This window comes from Mercenaria mercenaria, chromosome 19 (assembly GCF_021730395.1).
Source record: "Mercenaria mercenaria strain notata chromosome 19, MADL_Memer_1, whole genome shotgun sequence".
NCBI classification, from domain to species: Eukaryota; Metazoa; Mollusca; class Bivalvia; order Venerida; family Veneridae; genus Mercenaria; species Mercenaria mercenaria.
The window spans coordinates 3,296,881-3,315,698 of NC_069379.1; the positions used below are offsets into that span (position 1 = coordinate 3,296,881).

The 18,818-nt window shown below is 34.0% G+C and overlaps 1 protein-coding gene across 1 annotated transcript; it reads left to right on the forward strand.

The window, feature by feature from the left end:
* The first annotated feature begins 4,618 nt into the window (after window positions 1-4,618).
* LOC123565929 (uncharacterized) lies at window positions 4,619-13,670 on the forward strand. Its single transcript, XM_045359686.2, has 3 exons — window positions 4,619-9,902; window positions 11,510-11,689; window positions 13,077-13,670. The coding sequence occupies exon 1, from the start codon at window positions 4,688-4,690 to the stop codon at window positions 5,711-5,713; it is 1,026 nt and encodes a 341-aa protein (XP_045215621.2). The 5' UTR covers window positions 4,619-4,687; the 3' UTR covers window positions 5,714-9,902; window positions 11,510-11,689; window positions 13,077-13,670.
* Window positions 13,671-18,818: the final 5,148 nt, after the last annotated feature.

Sequence of the window (18,818 nt, forward strand, 5' to 3'; positions counted from 1 at the left end):
GTAATTTTCAGATAAAGAACTCGTTATCCTTGGTTTCGTAGACAGTCTTAGTACTGGACCGCTGTTTCTGCTGTCAACACCGCAGTAATGTAAAGTCAATGTCCATTTCTATGCCGGAATTTCAATGCACATTTATTAATTTATCAGTTTAAATCTGTGAAAATGTGAAAAAATATCATTGTTTAACGAAGAACCAAGATGCAGAAAAGTTACTTTTGAGATATTGCTGATTTTAATCATCAGGTTTTCGCGTGAGAAGTTCAACTGATTGCATTTTGTAAAATGTTTCGTAGTTATCTACAACTGTATACAAATTGTATTTCCTCCTAACATATTTGGCTGTACATTTTTTTCTGCGATTTATTCTCACTGTGTTTTCAAAAACATGCTGCATTATTCTCATATTGTTTAAAAAGTCGATAGATCAAAATTGGTTAGTTTACGACGCATGAAACATCTACTAAGGAATCACTATACACATCGAACTTGTCCCGGACCAGTATGCGGAAATACTGTGGCCTAATGTTTCAAGATTGTCTAAAAATATTTGCATATATCGTGATAAAGCAAATATTTTGATTGTTTTTATAATTCCATTTCCACCAAATTTTCCGTGAGATAAGCAGCGCGTAAGTACATAAATTCCACTATAATAAATTAAACCTTTCTTATACTTGCACAATCTTTGAAAAGAATTTTGGATCGTTGCCAAATCTTGTTCACATTAAGTCTGAGACTTGTCTTACAATTTTAGGCAGTTTGGTACACCATACGTACAAAAATCATTGTCCGCACATTGCACTACTTTTATGTATGCTGAAAATAGCAATATGTACAGATTTATTTTCGTTTTAATACATGAGGTGGTCAGGTTTGAGAACAGATTTTGTAATAAGTTTAGTTCTATTCAGTAAGACAATTCTCCTATGCACTAATTGAAACTTTGAACTAACTTTTGCCATTCATGAATTTTTAATAAAGTATTTTGAAAGGATTTATAAATCTAACCAAAAATTTGGAAAAATACAGGTAAAATATCTTCTTTGTTTATTTCCAAATTTTAGTTTTACTTTTTATACAGCTACTTTTAGTTCAGGTCTTGCAAACTGAGCTGTTTTTTTATTCTGGAACAGCTGCATTTGAAAGCTTTTGTTCACTATATTTTCACACTTCAAATGAAGGTCACTGTAAATTCAAGATGGCGGAAGTACCTTAACATCACGGGGGAGGAAGTGTCACACGAAGGATGGAGTTCTTCTGATAACCTGTCATGTTTTCTTCTGATAACTGTTACGGAGTTCCTGGAAAACGTTAAAGAGTTCGTCTGATTTCTGAATGACGTGCCAAGGAATCGGAGGAAAAAATGGTAATTATTTATCTTTAAATAGAGAGAATGGGGTGTAAAACTTAAGTTTGATGATCAAGGTTGCCTGATGTCTTGTGCTATGCGTCAGAAAAAACTGTTTAGTCTAATAATCAGCGCCACTACTTTGAAAAGAAGACATTTTGAGTAAAATATCGAAATCGTTTGCTCATTCATACATATTATTCTTCTTATTCACATTCTTCATCCGCAGCACATGCAATAGAATAATTTTAGTGCAAAGTTGCAAACATAAACCACTTTCTAACAATTTTATGCCCGATTTTTCAAATGTTACGGAATTCCGGTGATAACTCTGAAGATGTCACAGAGTTCTTATGATAACTTTTATTACTGCCAGGGTGTTTCTTGAGCTATGTTAAGATACTTTTTAGCTAATTTTATTATTTAAAAAGGGTGTTAACGATGTTCTAACGTAATATATTTATCCAAGGCACAGTATTGTGGTTATATAATGTACGGTATGTGTGTTTTTGAGTTCCAATGATAAGTTTTTAGTGTTATATTTGTTATTCTGACTAGATGTTACTTTTAAAGGGACTGTGTACGCTAATAATGATGATCTGGCTAACTATGGTTATTTTTTTAAATACAGATTGCACTTAAATGATGTACAGTATTAAACAGTTACAGAAATATACTCTTATTTTCATTTAATTGGCTTGGAAATTACATTGTGGATTCTATTGTAAGAAAGTGCAGAATCCTCTTACTTTATAATATTTCCAGCTTAACTCTAAAATGCCATTCTGTTCCTCTTATAGCATTTAGATAGCACTTTAAAATTCACATTATTCACTCATTATGATATTCTATATGACAAATAGTATATGCACGTATGAGGATGACAACCCCCTATTTGGTACGCAGTATTCAGCGCATCGAAAATTATATGCATTCTGTAAGATGTAATGACAATACTGCAGTATTAACGCCAGTCACATTACGAACATGTCGGTTATCTGCCCCGAATCTGTGGTAAATATGCTATAGCATCATATGACCCACAGGAATGCACAGTGTTGCCGGTGTCTTCCATAAATCTTGTTATAGCGATTGCTTCATGTTTGCGTCCATGTTCCAAGGCGGCCGCTTTAATTTCTCTTGTATCAACTAAAGATCTGGCTAGTTTATCTTTATCAGTCCGGTCAGTAGACTTGCATATTTTACCAAACATCGAATTTGCAATTTTTGGGTGCATGTTTCTTCCGTTTTTACTGTCTTTTTCTGGGAGAACATTACTGCACCATAAAGTACTGTGCACACATGTTTGCAGTGAGCATATGGCCCCATACCAGCAGCACATTCACACTGTGCCTCAATAACTGACCCCCCGCCCCCCCCACAGAGTTAAATTCAACATCTACAGTATAACAGACACCTTTCTTCATCTCTGCATGACAACTTGATTTAATATATACAACATCCTGTCCTCGTGACATACGGACATATCTCAAACACTGCTCATAGTACAGTCTTTGAATACGATTATCCAGGGTTTTCTCATGCTGTGCCAGATACTTATGCACACTGTCTAGTTCTGTTTTCGGAAATTTTGAATCCGTGTTGACATCCGCATATTTTGTGGGATCTGGTAATGTCATGTTGTATTCAGGCTCTAAAGTCTCAAAGTTTTGATTTCTCTCGTAAGACACTAATCTGTAAATAGAATAGGGAACTATTTCAAATAAGATGTATTACACGGCAGAACAAATAAATTCGTTATGAAAACGTTGAAGCCAAACCCCACCCACTCACAGATGTATGAACAACAACGTAAAATAAAAATGTCTGGAAATAAAGAAATATCAAGAAACAAAGGAAAATATATTTTCTGGTTATTTATTTAGACTAATATAAAATAAAGCTACACTTAACTCTTCAAACATACGCTAAATAGCAAATAATACGCGAAATAAATGTTGACAGCGTTCTTTTTCGCCGCGGCGGCATTCTACTTTCGTTTTCAAAATATCTGTTTTCTCTCTAAAATAACGGGAAATGTACGTACCTTTCAACCAATTCATTCTTACGTCCAGAAAGTCTAGCACCCCTTTTTTCAATTCTGCCTTCAGTTGTGGAATTGTAAGTGATCCGAACTTAGATTCCATTTTTAAAAGTAAAGAACGTTTGTTTTGATTTGTCTCAGAATGATGCTAACCGATAAGGGATTCTGATGGACCGGGAACAGTGGCGCCACCTATCGGTTGGCAGGGGAAGATAACCAACTATTATCTGCCATTGATTACACATGAAGCGGTAGCTCGCTCTCTGTGTTGTGTAGTGTCGCATTGTGACTGTACTTTTTCATTGTCAACTATATGAAGGATTAAAAAAAATATGATGGTAAAGTTATAATCATCATGGTAAATCATACTATATAGCATTATTTTTTATCATTAATCCGATCAACCACTTCAGAAAAAGACAGCCCCTGCAAATGCAGCAAATAGATGTACCCTAAATTAAACATAACAGATTTGATTTCAATTTAGTGATCAATCAAAACGGAAACCAATAAATCGTTGTTCACGAACATTAGCACATCCTTTGATAGAACGAAAAAATACAATTTACTGCATTTATTATCTATTCGTATTTTACTATATATGTCATTATACTGCATATAGTTTTAAACTTTACAAAAGACTCATACCGTACATTATATAACCACAATACTGTGCCTTGGATAAATATATTACGTTAGAACATCGTTAACACCCTTTTTAAATAATAAAATTAGCTAAAAAGTATCTTAACATAGCTCAAGAAACACCCTCGCAGTAATAAATGTTATCATAAGAACTCTGTGACATCTTCAGAGTTATCACCGGAATTCCGTAACATTTGAAAAATCGGGCATAAAATTGTTAGAAAGTGGTATATGTTTGCAACTTTGCACTAAAATTATTCTATTGCATGTGCTGCGGATGAAGAACGTGAATAAGAAGAATAATATGTATGAATGAGCAAACGATTTCGATATTTTACTCAAAATGTCTTCTTTTCAAAGTAGTGGCGCTGATTATTAGACTAAACAGCTTTTTCTGATGCATAGCACAAGACATAAGGCAACCTTGATCATCAAACTTAAGTTTTACACCCCATTCTCTCTATTTAAAGATAAATAATTACCATTTTTTCCTTCGATTCCTTGGCACGTCATTCAGAAATCAGACGAACTCTGTAATGTTTTCCAGGAGCTCCGTAACAGTTATCAGAAGAAAACATGACAGGTTATCAGAAGAACTCCATCCTTCGTGTGACACTTCCTCCCCCGTGAACATCACCGCATGAGATTTTATGCACCAATTATGCAGTTGTCAGAATGAAACCCGATTACTGCTAAATACAGTGACCAATTGTTCAAATACATGTCCTTTGTCAGAAATTCTGTATAACATTTATAGCCAGAGATTATTACTTTTATCATCTGATGTGGAATTGAACCCAGGACCAACGGCCGAAACTCAACAAAGTTTGGATGCTATTTCGTCGTCTAACATGATAATATCACCACATATCGAACAAGTAAAACATGAAATACTTGCTGTTCGTGCGGATATGGCAGAAGTTAAAAACGAAGTAGCATATATAAAATCCAAAGTTTCTGGTGTTGAATTAGAACAGCGAAATATGAAATGTAAATTACAAGAAATTGACTCTCAGATGGATACATTGACATATAAAAGTGAAATTGTTGATGGTGACGTAAGAGAACTAGCAATAAATTTTGAGATGAAACTTGAGCAGATTGATGACATACAGAGACAGATGCACTATCTTGACAAGGAAAATCGTAAGAATAATCTGAGAGTTTTTGGACTTAACGAATCTGACGATGAAACACCGGAATCCTCGAAAACCAAAATTGAAAATGAACTTTTGAAAGTTGCCTATCCAGATGACGATAATATGTTTTCCTCGATCCTATACGCAAGAAGTCTTGGCAGCTTTGACGGTGACCAACCAAGAATGGTATTGATTAAATTTGCAACTTTTGACATTAAATTTAAACTTTTTTCAGTGAGAAATAAATTGCGAGCAAATGAAATAAGAATCTCAAATGACTTGACTAATTACGAAAGGGGAAAACTAAATGAGTTAAAAAGGCAAGGGAAAAAAGGTTATTTCTTAAATGGAAAATTAAATATTTTGCCTGAAAGACAAGAACACACTGAAATTAAAACCAGGGTATACCGTAAAGCGGGTAGAAGGGTTGAGAGAAACAGTAATACTGTTGAGCTCGACGTTAGCACAGAAAATGTTATGGAAAACGTTTCAAGCGAAAATGTAACAACCTATGTTCCACCACCAGATGTTGAATAGGACATCGGCCGAAGTCCAACACATGTATATAGTAACATAAACATAGTATGTTGGAATATTAATGGTTTAAGTGAAAAATTACATGACTCAAATTTTATTGAATATTTAAAAACATTTGACATAATATGTTTAATCGAAACTTGGATTTCTGATTTTGAAATCGTTCAAAATTTATTATCAGACTACAGCTGCTTTTTTTGTTCTGCTAAACCTTCAAAGAAGGGTGGAAGGAATATGGGTGGTGTGTTGGTATACACGAAAACAATGATAGCTAAACATGGGTCTCGAATACTTTATGATTGTGACTTTGGTATTGTTTTTCGTTTTGAAAGGTCTTTCCTTTCATTATCACGTGATGTGATATTTGTATGTATTTATTTGCCACCAGAACATTCTCCATACTATGTTGATAAATCAATGATGGGTATACAGGGTCTTGAAAACCTATTAGTTGAAAATCATGACATATTTAATAATTGTGAAATATTAATTTCTGGCGATTTAAATGCACGCATAGGGGATCTTAAAGACACTGTTCCCGTTGAACAAAATATCCCTGAAATGAACGAATACCTTGATATTCTAGATGACAATATGGTTTTACCTAGAAAATGCTGTGATTGTAAAATAAATAGATATGGCAGAGAATTAATTTCCCTTTGTAAAGCTTATTCACTATACATATTGAATGGTAGGTTTAACCCTGGTAGTGGAGATTATACCTACATTTGTAATACTGGGTGTAGTACTGTTGACTATTTTATAGGTACGCGTGAACTGATTGATAAAGTTATTCATATGACAATCGATTCGAAATCGGATAGCGACCACTTGCCTATTTGTATGTCTATATCGGTAGATAACGTACAGGACAATGTTGATAGTAACGAGGTTAACCAGGCAATAAATAATAAATTTGCCATTAACAACGAAAACCGTGATACATTTAAAACTGTGTTGTTTGACTATATAAGCAGTGGATTAGTTGATACAACTGATCTGCAAATAGATGATAATGAATCAGATGTTAATGAAATTGTAATTGGTTTTGAAAAATCTTTATATATGTGTAGTGATCGTTTTAAAATACCTACACGTAAGCATACAATTTCTTCCAAAAAAAAAAGTGGTTTGACAACGAATGTTATAATCTTAAGCGTAAAAGCAATAAATTATTGAGAAAGTTTCGTCTATCCAGGACTGTTGCTGATTTGACTACGTATTCTGACAGTAAAAAACAATATAAGCTTGCATGTAGATTGAAAAAGGAAGATTATAGAAAAAGTTGTCTTAAGAAATTAGAATCATCGGTAAGAGACTCAAAATTATTTTGGAGAAATCTTAAATTTAATATTAAGGTTGATAAGCCTGTTCCAAATATTTCGTCAGAGGAATGGTTTCAGCATTTTAATCGGGTATTCGGTACTGAAAATGAGGATGATGAACTGCCTATTCAAGATCAAGATTTTAATTTAGATGAGGTAGAACAAATTTTATTTAACAATGACATTACTGATGAAGAGATCTTAGCAGCAGTAAAAGATATTAATCCAAGAAAAGTTTCATCAGGGAATCTCATAGCGGAACATTTTATCTATGGGGTGGATGCGTTATTACCTTTTATTAGAAAGTTTTTTAACAGATTATATCCATCCGGTGAGTCAAAATTTGTTATTGTGCCTTTACATAAAAAGGGAAATATAAATGACCCGGATAATTATAGAGGTATTGCCCTGATAGAAGTATTCAGTAAATTGTATATTAGTATTTTAACAAAACGAGTAACTTTCTATGTAAATGCTTTTCATAAAATTACGGAGTCCCAGGCAGGTTTCCGCGCGGGATACTCAACAGTAGATAATGGTTTTGTGTTGTACTCGTTGGTAAACAAATATTTGTCTAAGAAAGGTAGAAAACTTTATGTAGCATTTGTAGATTTTAAAAAAGCGTTCGATTCCGTAAATAGGTCAAAGTTATTCTTTGCACTGCGCCAAAGTGGTATAAAGGGGAATCTTTTAAAATCTATTATGAGTATTTATACAACTATTAAAGCTTGTGTTAGGAACGGCACATATTTTACAAGTACATTTGATTGTCCAATTGGTTTACGACAGGGGTGTAAGCTCAGTCCTATATTAATTTCAATCTTTATCAATGAATTAGATAATTATATAAAATGGCTGAGTATGTGGCATTTAAGGCTAAAAAGGTATTAATATCCCTGTTGAATAGTATGTACCTATGACTTAAAAAACGTTTTTTAAAATATTTGATACTAAAATAAGTCCAGTTTTGCTGTATAGGGCTGAAATCTGGGGTATGGAAAAAATGGAATGCATTGAACGGGTACATATATATGCGTGCAAAAGGTTTATGTGTGCGCCTTTAAATTCATGCAATGCTGTAATTGTTGGTGATTGCGCCAGATATCCAATGTATATTAACACTTACAAACGTTGTATAAAGTTTTGGATTAGAATTTTGAAGATGCCAAGTGATAGATATGTAAAAAAATGTTATATTATGCTTAAATGTTTTGATAATCTAGATTACAAAAATTGGGTTACGTCTGTTAGATTAAATCTCTATAGAAATGGATTTGGTTATATTAGGGAAAGCCAAATTGTGGACAATCCAAAGTTATTTATGATGCAATATGGAAATAGATTAATGGACCAGTACCTACAAATATGGCAAACAGAGTGTTTTGAAAATAGAAAGCTGACTCTATACAGGGGTTTCAAACCTGTTTTTAAATTCGAACCTTATTTAGATTGTATAGATGTCTTAAAATTCCGAAAAAGTATTGTATCCTTACGAGCATCGTCTCACAAATTAATGATTGAAAAAGGCAGACATATTGGTTTAGCCAAAGAATTACGTTTTTGTATACATTGTAATGGAGTTGTAGAAGATGAATATCACTTTACGATGAAGTGTCCACTGTACGATGGTATTCGCAAAAGATATATTCCGCCAAAATATTACGATATCCCAAGCCTTAATAATTTTTTTCTGTTGATGTCATGTAGGAATGAAAATACAATGAAGAATTTGGCTGCATTTATCTATCATGCTTTTGAATTAAGAAAAGAAATTATAATCTAGTTACCTTTTGAAATGTACATTGAAAAAGTTTGCTAAATTAACTTTTGATATTTTTATGTAGATTAACATGAAATTGATGCGTAATTATATTGTAATTGTTACTGTACATGTTACATGACTAGTGTTAAAATATGCTATTGCTATGTACATACTGTGTCATGATGATGTATATGATGTAAGCTATTGATATGTATATATGTTATGTGTATGGACCGGAGGCCTTAATGCAAAATAAATAAACTATAAACTATAAACTATATTACTTAAAGGCACTAGCTACAGTTTTTCCGGCCCGGTCGATATTTACCCCAACACCGTGCCAATTTGGTTGTGTTTCTAATCGATGTAGCTCACTGCAGACTTGGTGCGGTCTTCTTCGCATGCCCGGAAGTGATTATCTAGGTAGCAGTTGGTAGTTTCCAGCCACAGATTCGAATTGGCCAGGTCAAAATCTGTCATTAGAGATAAAACCTTGAAGTGAAGGCTGTTTTGATGTTTGAAATATTTGTTGATGTGAGTTTGTGATTAACAAGTTTAAGAATGGTATGTTGCAGAAATTCTGGCAGATGCGAATGTAAGCTTGATGGCATCATTTTCATATAACTGCTTGAAATGCGTATATACCACTATCAGCATTGAGCGTCTCGTGAGCTGTCAAATGTCATATAGGCCTCACACAGTTGAAAATAATGAAAAAAGTAATCGGTTGACAGGTATTTTTGTCCAGCTCTGCAAGTAATACTTGAAACTGAGTACAGAATGCAGTGGCCATTTGGCTCTATCATTTCCCCTAACATTTTAAGGCCAGTTGGAGATATGGCTAATTTGGGCTGAAATGTCATGCATTTTCGCGGACTGAAATTATCTTTCAGGTGGCTTATGGATTTAAAAATCTATGCTTTGTATGAAGTTTACTATGTATTTTATTTCTTCTTCAAGTAAGATGTAAACAGGTTTCTTTTTATTTTCAGGTCTGCATCTCGTAAGATATCAGAAGCCGTCTGACTGGGCCACATCGCTCGGAAGTCCGAAATACTAGAAAAAACCGGCATCTGCTACCTTAAGACGTTTGTCAATTTTTGTAAGTACTATTTCATGCTTTCTTTTGTGTTGTTCAAGCTCTCCAGCATGTGTTATTTAAAAATCGGAGCTGAATGGATTCATAACATAGACGGATGTTGTTTGATATGGTATAAGTTAAGGGGAGGTAACTCTGATTTTACCAGGTAAGTAAATCTTAATTCTGTTTGTAGTGTAGGGTTTTCTTAAAATTTCCAATGGGAAACGCATTTCTTTTGTAGTTTATATCAAATTTAAAGGAAGGACTATTTAAAGGAAATATAAGTGCAACTTTTTGGCATTTTGTAAATACATGGCTGTTTCACAAGGCTCGGAACTGGATTTTGTGGTGATATTTCTTTCGAAGATATTTCTCGAGTGGCAGGTATGATTTTAGTTCTTACAAATTTCTATTGTGGTTTTATCGGTGTCAGGACATGACGACAGAAGAAAAGTGTAGAGAGTGGATACATCTTGGGTGCATTTAAAGTCCTGGAGTGAGGTAACATTTGCAGATATTTGTTTTTAATTAAGGGAAGATATGGTTTCTCGGAGATGTACTGGGAGATTGCTCGAATTCGTTAAAATAGGTAAGTTTGGCAACAACAACAACAACAACAACAAAAGTGCATTGTAAAATATTTATTTAAAGCTATTTTATACTTACTGTATGTAAGGTAATATGAAAAAAGTACTTGTAAACAGGGGCGGCTTTTTCTGAGCTTGCGGACTTGAAGTACTGTTAGTCTTGGGTAAGTAAGCTGTGCTGCTTTTAATTCTGTTCCTCAAGTATGCAGGGCTGTGCTCAATGCTAATACAGTACATTTATGGCCATCATGTAATGGTAGGTAAGTCTTTTCTTAATGTCAGAAAGATAGATGCAGTAAGGAATATGTGTGTAAAATGGGGCCAAATCCACAATATTATAGACATTGTTTGGACATGTGCAGTTTGCAAGAAGAACAAAGCATTGTTTAAATATTGGTAAGATTTTATTTGTCATAGATCATTTTCTTAGAATCAGGTGCCAGACAGTCCATGGAGATGCATGTCTTGGTCCTTAAGGTAGCAGTTGGTAGTTTCCAGCCACAGATTCGAACTGGCCAGGGTCAAAATCTGTCATTAGAGATAAAACCTTGAAGTGAAGGCTGTTTTGATGTTTGAAATATTTGTTGATGTGAGTTTGTGATTAACAAGTTTAAGAATGGTATGTTGCAGAAATTCTGGCAGATGCGAATGTAAGCTTGATGGCATCATTTTCATATAACTGCTTGAAATGCGTATATACCACTATCAGCGTCTCGTGAACTGTCAAATGTCATATAGGCCTCACACAGTTGAAAATAGAGAAAAAAGTAATCGGTTGACAGGTATTTTTGTCCAGCTCTGCAAGTAATACTTGAAACTGAGTACAGAATGCAAGAGGCCATTCAGCTCTATCATTTCCCCTAACATTTTAAGGCCAGTTGGAGATATGGCTAATTTGGGCTGAAATGTCATGTATTTTCGCGGGCTGAAATTATCTTCCAGGTGGCTTGTGGATTTAAAAATCTATGCTTTGTATGAAGTTTACTATGTATTTTATTTCTTCTTCAAGTAAGATGTAAACAGGTATCTTTTTATTTTCAGGTCTGCATCTCGTAAGATATCAGAAGCCGTCTGACTGGGCCACATCGCTCGGAAGTCCGGAATACTAGAAAAAACGGGCATCTGCTACCCTAGTGTCGCATACGGCAAAAATTCGCAAATTATTGTATGTTCACATGCATTTAATGTACAAAATGTATAATATACTGACTAAAGGTTAGGGTAAGTATCACCATGGTTACAAAATATATACATTTAAAGTACTTTTAGTTCAGATTGCTTCAGTCCGACATATACTGTAGTCTGTTATTTATACCAGCGCTGCATAGAGTCACAGCTGTTTCTAATCCCGTACCATACATTCGTAAACTATAGATTTTGTTAAAAAGAACAAGGGCGGAAACTTTCATCGTTCTATGCCATCAAAATACTTCAGAAACACCTTAAAATCCGGTTATTAAGAAATCTGCCGTTTGATAATTTTATATATATATTTCTAAGTCATTTGCTCAAACACTGAAAGAGTATTTCGTACCAACCTGCGTTGTATAAATGCCCGCCACACCCCACCTCGTTGTAATTTAATGTGATTAAATTCTATTATGTGAAACTCGATAAAATAGCAGAAGTACCAACTTAAAAGTGACAAAAATATGCAAAAATAGCCCTTGAGTCTGCTGAACAAGTATTCCTTTCTTTACTAAATCATGTTCTTTTTTATTTCTCTGAGCATGTTTCAAATAGATATATTGTTTTCCGTTGTGAAAATGCTTAGATAATCAAATTTATGCTGATTATTGTACTTTACTGAAAAATATTTTAGGATTACTGAAATTTTGAAAAATGTTTAAAATAGCACCATATCTAGGGCAAATTAAATTGAAACAAAGCTGGTGACCTAGTATTTTTATTTCATTTTTCAATACATCATAACATGATCTTTTAATACAAAACATTTCATCAAAATCTATTATTGAGAAAAAAATACGAAACTGTAGCGAGCGTCCTTAAGTTCGTGATGTCTAAAACATTCGATCAGTGAAATCACAGGTAAACTGTGTAAAAACTTGGAAAACGCATTTGTTTTTTTTTTAAATTTGCTTTATAAGTGCATTTTTATGGATTTAAAAAAGGTTATCATAAAGATAAAGGATCACTTTAGTGGTGCGAGTTATTCATCAACTAATCATATATTTCACGACTTAAGGTAGATCTTCCATGTTGTGTCGTGCAAAAAGTAGATAAAACAGGCTAAAATTGAACTCTCAGCCGATCATTTTAAAGGAAGGGGAAAGAAAAGGTTAATTTTGCCTGATCCTGCGGTCTGACGTCACACAACGGGCATTTTGACATTTTTCCTTATTGTTGTAGTTACTATTTTTTATTTCTCACTTTCTGTTTTATTTTATCCGGGGGTCAGGGGACAGGGGTGTGTTTATAGTTATAGGTGTAATGTTCAGATCAGGCAGGGGTTATGAGTCAGGGTCAAAGTTGTTTTTATAACCTCATAATTCTCACTATAATTATTAACTTTTATCATCAAAATAAAGTTATCAAAATATAACGCATCATTTCAATTATACATGCATAGGTTTCCTTTCATTTTCAGGTCCTACTCAACTGGTAATACAAAATGGCTTCAAGTTACGATACGCTCGTTTACGGTTTTGGTCGAGGGAACACACTAGATGGAAAACGTAATATGGAATGGGAATCTGGTTATGCGCCAAATAAACCACTGTCTGATTTTCAAAATAAAAGTTTCTATGACACAGTAGCTGAACTGACTAACATCATTAAACAGATCCTGAACGATTTAGAACGCGAAAGAGGGCCAGTAGATGAGTTTGTGATCGGTAAAACATTTGCTAGAAAGAAGAAAAGACAGGCTTTTGACCCAACAAACTTCAAAACATGGAAACTAGATGGTGGTGTAAATGGACGATGGAATTCTAAATACAAACCTGAAGGATTCGACGGGCTTGTAGTCCTCTGTGCTTTCACAAAAGAATCACTTCCCAGAAAAGAAAATGAAGAGATTGAAGATGACGAAGAGGATGGAAATGATAAAGGCGATAAAGATGATAAAGGGGATAAAGATGATAAAGGGGATGAAGATGATAAAGGGGATAAAGATGATAAAGGGGATGAAGATGATAAAGGGGATAAAGATGATATAGGGGATATAGATGATAAAGGGGATGAAGATGATAAAGGGCATAAAGATGATATAGGGGATATAGATGATAAAGGGGATGAAGATGATAAAGGGGATAAAGATGATAAAGGGGATAAAGATGATAAAGGGGATGAAAATGATAAAGGGGGGGGGATGAAAATGATAAAGGGGATAAAGGTGATAAAGGAGATAAAGATGATAAAGGGGATGAAAATGATAAAGGGGATAAAGATGTTAAAGGGGATAAAGATGATAAAGGGGATGAAAATGATAAAGGGGATAAAGATGATAAAGGGGATAAAGATGATAAAGGATATGAAAATGATAAAGGGGATAAAGATGATAAAGGGGATGAAGAGGCTAAAGAGGCTGAAAAGGCTACACCGGATCCGCTGTTCAATCAACAAGATTACTCACTGGCTGTCGAACAACAGCTGATCCACTACTTTGCTTATAAGAAAATGGATCCAAGATTGGGCAACTGTTCATTGAGTACCGGAAATGTGGAAAAGAAAGGCGCAAAAGCGTACGTCATTTATATGGCCTTTAAACTCGATCGTGAAGAATAATTGGAATATGACAAGAATTCAAAATTCAATATATGTATCCATTAAAACATCAAAACCCTGTAATTTAACATTTGTGTTACGTTTGAGGACATGCCATTTCGTAGTTTTAGAGATTTGGAAGAATATCCATATGTTTACATTTTTGCTTATCAATTTCATATGTGACTAGGGCTGGATAATGAGAGTGATTTATTAAAAATACTTAAGAGACATTGTTCAGGACTGAAACTTTATTGTAATGTAAACGATGTTATTTCTTTAGTTATACTATTTTTTTTAAGACTTTTAGATACCCTGTTCTCTTGGAATCCTTTTATAAACAGGGCCTTGGATACGAACAGTAATTTTGGCAGCCATATTGGATGTTTTTGTGATAATTTATTGGTCAATTCGTTGACGCTTAATTTAAGTACTTTTGAATCATTACTTGTAGTTTGAAATATACTGATAAGGTGGAGTGTGTTCCCTAGTTTATGTTTATGTAAATAGTTTTTAATTACCTTTAATCTATTTCTTGCATTTGATGAGAAACATTTTGGAAAATATGTCATTGACCAAAATTTACATTGCAGCATTTTTGGTGCTTCTCTATCAATATGGGTTTATCAGTTATTACTTGGCTCTTCAAGTTTACACTTTTGGGCTTAACAGTTCTTTTCTTTTGAAATTATCAAAAACTTAGAGGCATTTTTAGGGACTTTGGACTGTATTTTAAGTGGAGAAGAAATTAAACTTTATTTTATTTGTTTAAGAATGCAGGGATAATGCATGTTTTTGGGTTATAACGTCTACAGAATACTGAGGAATTGGTTGATACCTGAGCCCCTGAGGGATTCTGAAGATGTTATTATATGAAAAAAACATGCGCTAACGCTATTCTATCATAAAACACGTAATAACAGGTAATGACTATATTGTCCCTCAACGTCATTACATTTCTTTGAAATGCGCGGCAAAGTCTATGTTTTATTTACGTTGACGTCATTTACTTTTTAATCATCCTTTTTCGGGCCGTAATACGTTAACGCTTTGCCACGAAACGCGCATATATAACAAGGTGTTATAACAGCGCGTGAGCGCGAGAATCTCTCTGTTAAGACACGCTTTCTCTCTTGCTAAAACAACCCCGAAAAGTGACAATAACAACAGTTTTATGCAAGAATATACTGAAATTTATGTGTGTTTAATTTGGAAAAGGTATTGTTATTAGTATTATTATCATTATTATTTTGTAGGGATAACGCATATTTTTTCGTGTCATAACATCTGCAGAATCCTGAGGTATGGTTGGTGCCCTAACCCATAGGGCGTGCGTTCCAACATATCCCGAGGGATTCCGAAGATGTTATAACACGAAATGAATATGCATTAACGATATTCTTGCATAAAACGCGAAAAAAACTAATAGATGAATACATTATCCATCAACGTCATTCAATTTCAATTAAATGCGCGGGAATATCTGAGTTGTTTTTTCACATTGACGCCTTTTCCACTTGAACAATCCGTTTTGGGGCCGTCATACGTTTGCGCTTTGCCACGGAACACGCTTATATAAAAGGTGTTATAACAGCACGTGAGAGCGAGAATCTCTCAACACGCGTTTTATGCTAGAATTATTATCATTATTATTATTATTATTACATGTATTACAATTAACATTACTACTATATTTTTATTATTATATCACATTTTTATAGCACTCTTTTCATATAAAAATACGTTCAAAAGTGTTTTAGATATTTAGATAAAACATTCATATAATGTTCAATAAAAAGGGTAATTGTGGTTATTGTACTAATATAGATTGAAATAACGTTTCACTACGTTAATAAGATACATAGCGTAAGCAAACAAAATACAACAGCGTAAAAAAACTGATCAATCAAGGTTACAGGTTAGAACAGAAGATATCCTACATTTTGAACAGAAAGAATTAACAAGTACGTTGCCCGTGAAATGCATCACATCATGCAAACCGTCCCGGATGATTGGGTCCGTCCCGGAGAACATCCATTGCATGAGGTTATTCTATAACCTCGTAGCTGCTGTATAAAAACTCCTGTCACCATATCGCATTTGGTCACCACTAGTCTTGACGCATTATTTTGGGATCTCAGATTTCTTGATGGCTTATATGTGTTTAACATGTTCACTAGATCAGCTGGTGATTGATCATCGAGTGCCTTATATGTATGTGTTAGAATTTTTTATTCTATCTCCTGCACTGCAAAATAAACCAATGGAGTTCACACAGCATAAGTGTTAAATGCTCGTATCTGGATGTTCTGGTTATGATTCTAGCTGCTGCATTTTTGACATATTGTAGTTTGTTCGTTGACCATTTTTGAATCCCATATACAAGAGAGTTACAATAATCCAAACGTGATGTAACAAGAGAGTTAGTTAGAGATTATGTTGCGTTTGTGGTGATATATTTTCTGATGTGACTAATTTGCCGCAACAGTGTACAGCTGTGGAATGTTCTGATAATATTGAAATACATATTTTCAACTGAAGTAAATTTCAGAATATGTGTATGTATTTATTGTAGAAGTTTATAAGTAGAAATATTTTTAGATCTTTGTAGTTGTGTATGAGTGGACTGCAGAATTTTAATAGATTTATAAAAACTGGGTTTACTCTTGTGTCTTCATTTTTTACTTAAGTATTGATCTTCCTTGTTCATAATCAAAGAGGGGTGATAATAATTAAACTGATTGTTACAGCACTTAGCATTACAATAACTTTGAAATAACCAGAAAGTGGTTTTATAAGGATTCCTGGCTTTTCCTTTAAATAATCAAGCCAGTACTGTCGATCATCCTGATCATTCAAGCCTAGTTTCCGGGCAATAAGTCTTGTGAGGAATCACGTTTTATGTCTTTGTTAAACATTTTACCCCAAATACCGGGCTTTACGACAAACAGATTATTCGGGCAGACTTTTAGTGTATTTAAGTATGTTTTTATGTCACCATACTTCTTCCGTCAGACACCGGTACCAGTCATTTTCTTCTATGACACAAACGATAGGAAAGCGTACCTGCCCTTAACTGGACGAGTGGACTTGTAAGGCTGAGCAGTAATACTAAAGTAAGTAAGAGCCCAATCGGATCACCTCGGTCTTTATGCTACGGAGAATACGGAAATACCCGGTGTTTTACGATTGGTAAGAGCCTAGCTATCTCAATACTTAGAATGACTCAATGTACTTTTTATTAAAGTTATATATACATGTATATAATTTAAGATGATGCACGTTTGGCTTAAAAACGACATGTGGCGGCAGCAATACGCGGAAGATACTAGATGATGTAGGCATTTTCAAAAATATAGTCAACAATTTTCTCCAATCACCTCTAACATAAATTACAGTCACTTGTGCTAACAATTTTTTGTCAAAAAGGCTGGAAAAGTGCGATTTGTCTTGTACATTTCGTCGGGGTCTCAAGAACTCCCATCCATGTCTATACTTAACTAGTAAGACTATTAGACTATTACCCATGGTACCGTGTATTTTCAACATGAACCTACATCCATGCATGTACTTCATAATCACGGCTAGCAATGTAAAAGTTTCAACCTGATTCATTGATTTGTTCAGATTTGTTTTGTCATAAATAGTATCTGAATATATCACTTTGTCTTAAATAAGTTTTCTCACGAAGGGCCATTGAACACACATCGATGTGTTTATATGTGTTTACTTAATTATCCAGGCTAGGAATATATATACATACACAGCCTGTTTGTTCTGATTTATTTTGTCTGTTATGGTTCCTGTAGAATTTCAAACTTTCTCGAAAGTGTCGGACCCCTGAACTCCCACCTATACGCAGGCTAGTACTGTGTACTTTTCAACCAATATTACCAAAGCTATCTATTAATTTTATCTTAAATGGTTCCTAAATGCTTTGGTTTCTTTTCAAAATGTAATACGAAGCTGCTTTAATACATTTCTATTTTTAGTTGTAATTAAAATAAGCAGAACCCAAATCTATTTCATAGTTACAAAGAAGAAAATGTCTTAATTTGTTTTCTGTCTTTTACTCTGGTGTTCGCTTGAAGAGGTCGAACAAAGTTATTTCAACATACTCGGGAGGGTCTGCATAAGGACACTACATAACATTGTTAGGTGAAAAACTTCATTTTTAATAATTTTAAATCTAAAGGCTCCAATAACAGGCCAAGAAGGATTGCTTCACAAACAGTTAAGAGAAGGTCGTATGAGATACATTAGATTTTTCATAGGAAGAAGTCGACTGAATGTTCTCATCAAGAGGTTCATGCATTAAAAGTTATTTTTATTTATTTGAGCTCTGGTGGTCCATAAAGGGGTCATGCTGAACTATTTGAACAAAACTTGAAAGAAGACCATGCCAGGATGCAGTCCAACTTGAAGTAATTTTGACTATTAGTTTCAGATGAAAAGATGTTTATATAAAAATTTTGGCCATGACGGTTCACGTATAATAAAAATGTTTGTTTGTTTGTTTGTTTTGGGTTTAACGCCGTTTTTCAACAGTATTTCAATAAAAATGTAGACTGATACTGAAAGAAAACGCAACTTGTTATAACTAAAGATCACAGAAACCTTTCAT

What these genes read in the sequence shown, in the direction of transcription:
- LOC123565929 (XM_045359686.2), top strand. Translation starts at nt 4,688, where the DNA reads ATGCACCAATTATGCAGTTGTCAGAATGAAACCCGATTACTGCTAAAT.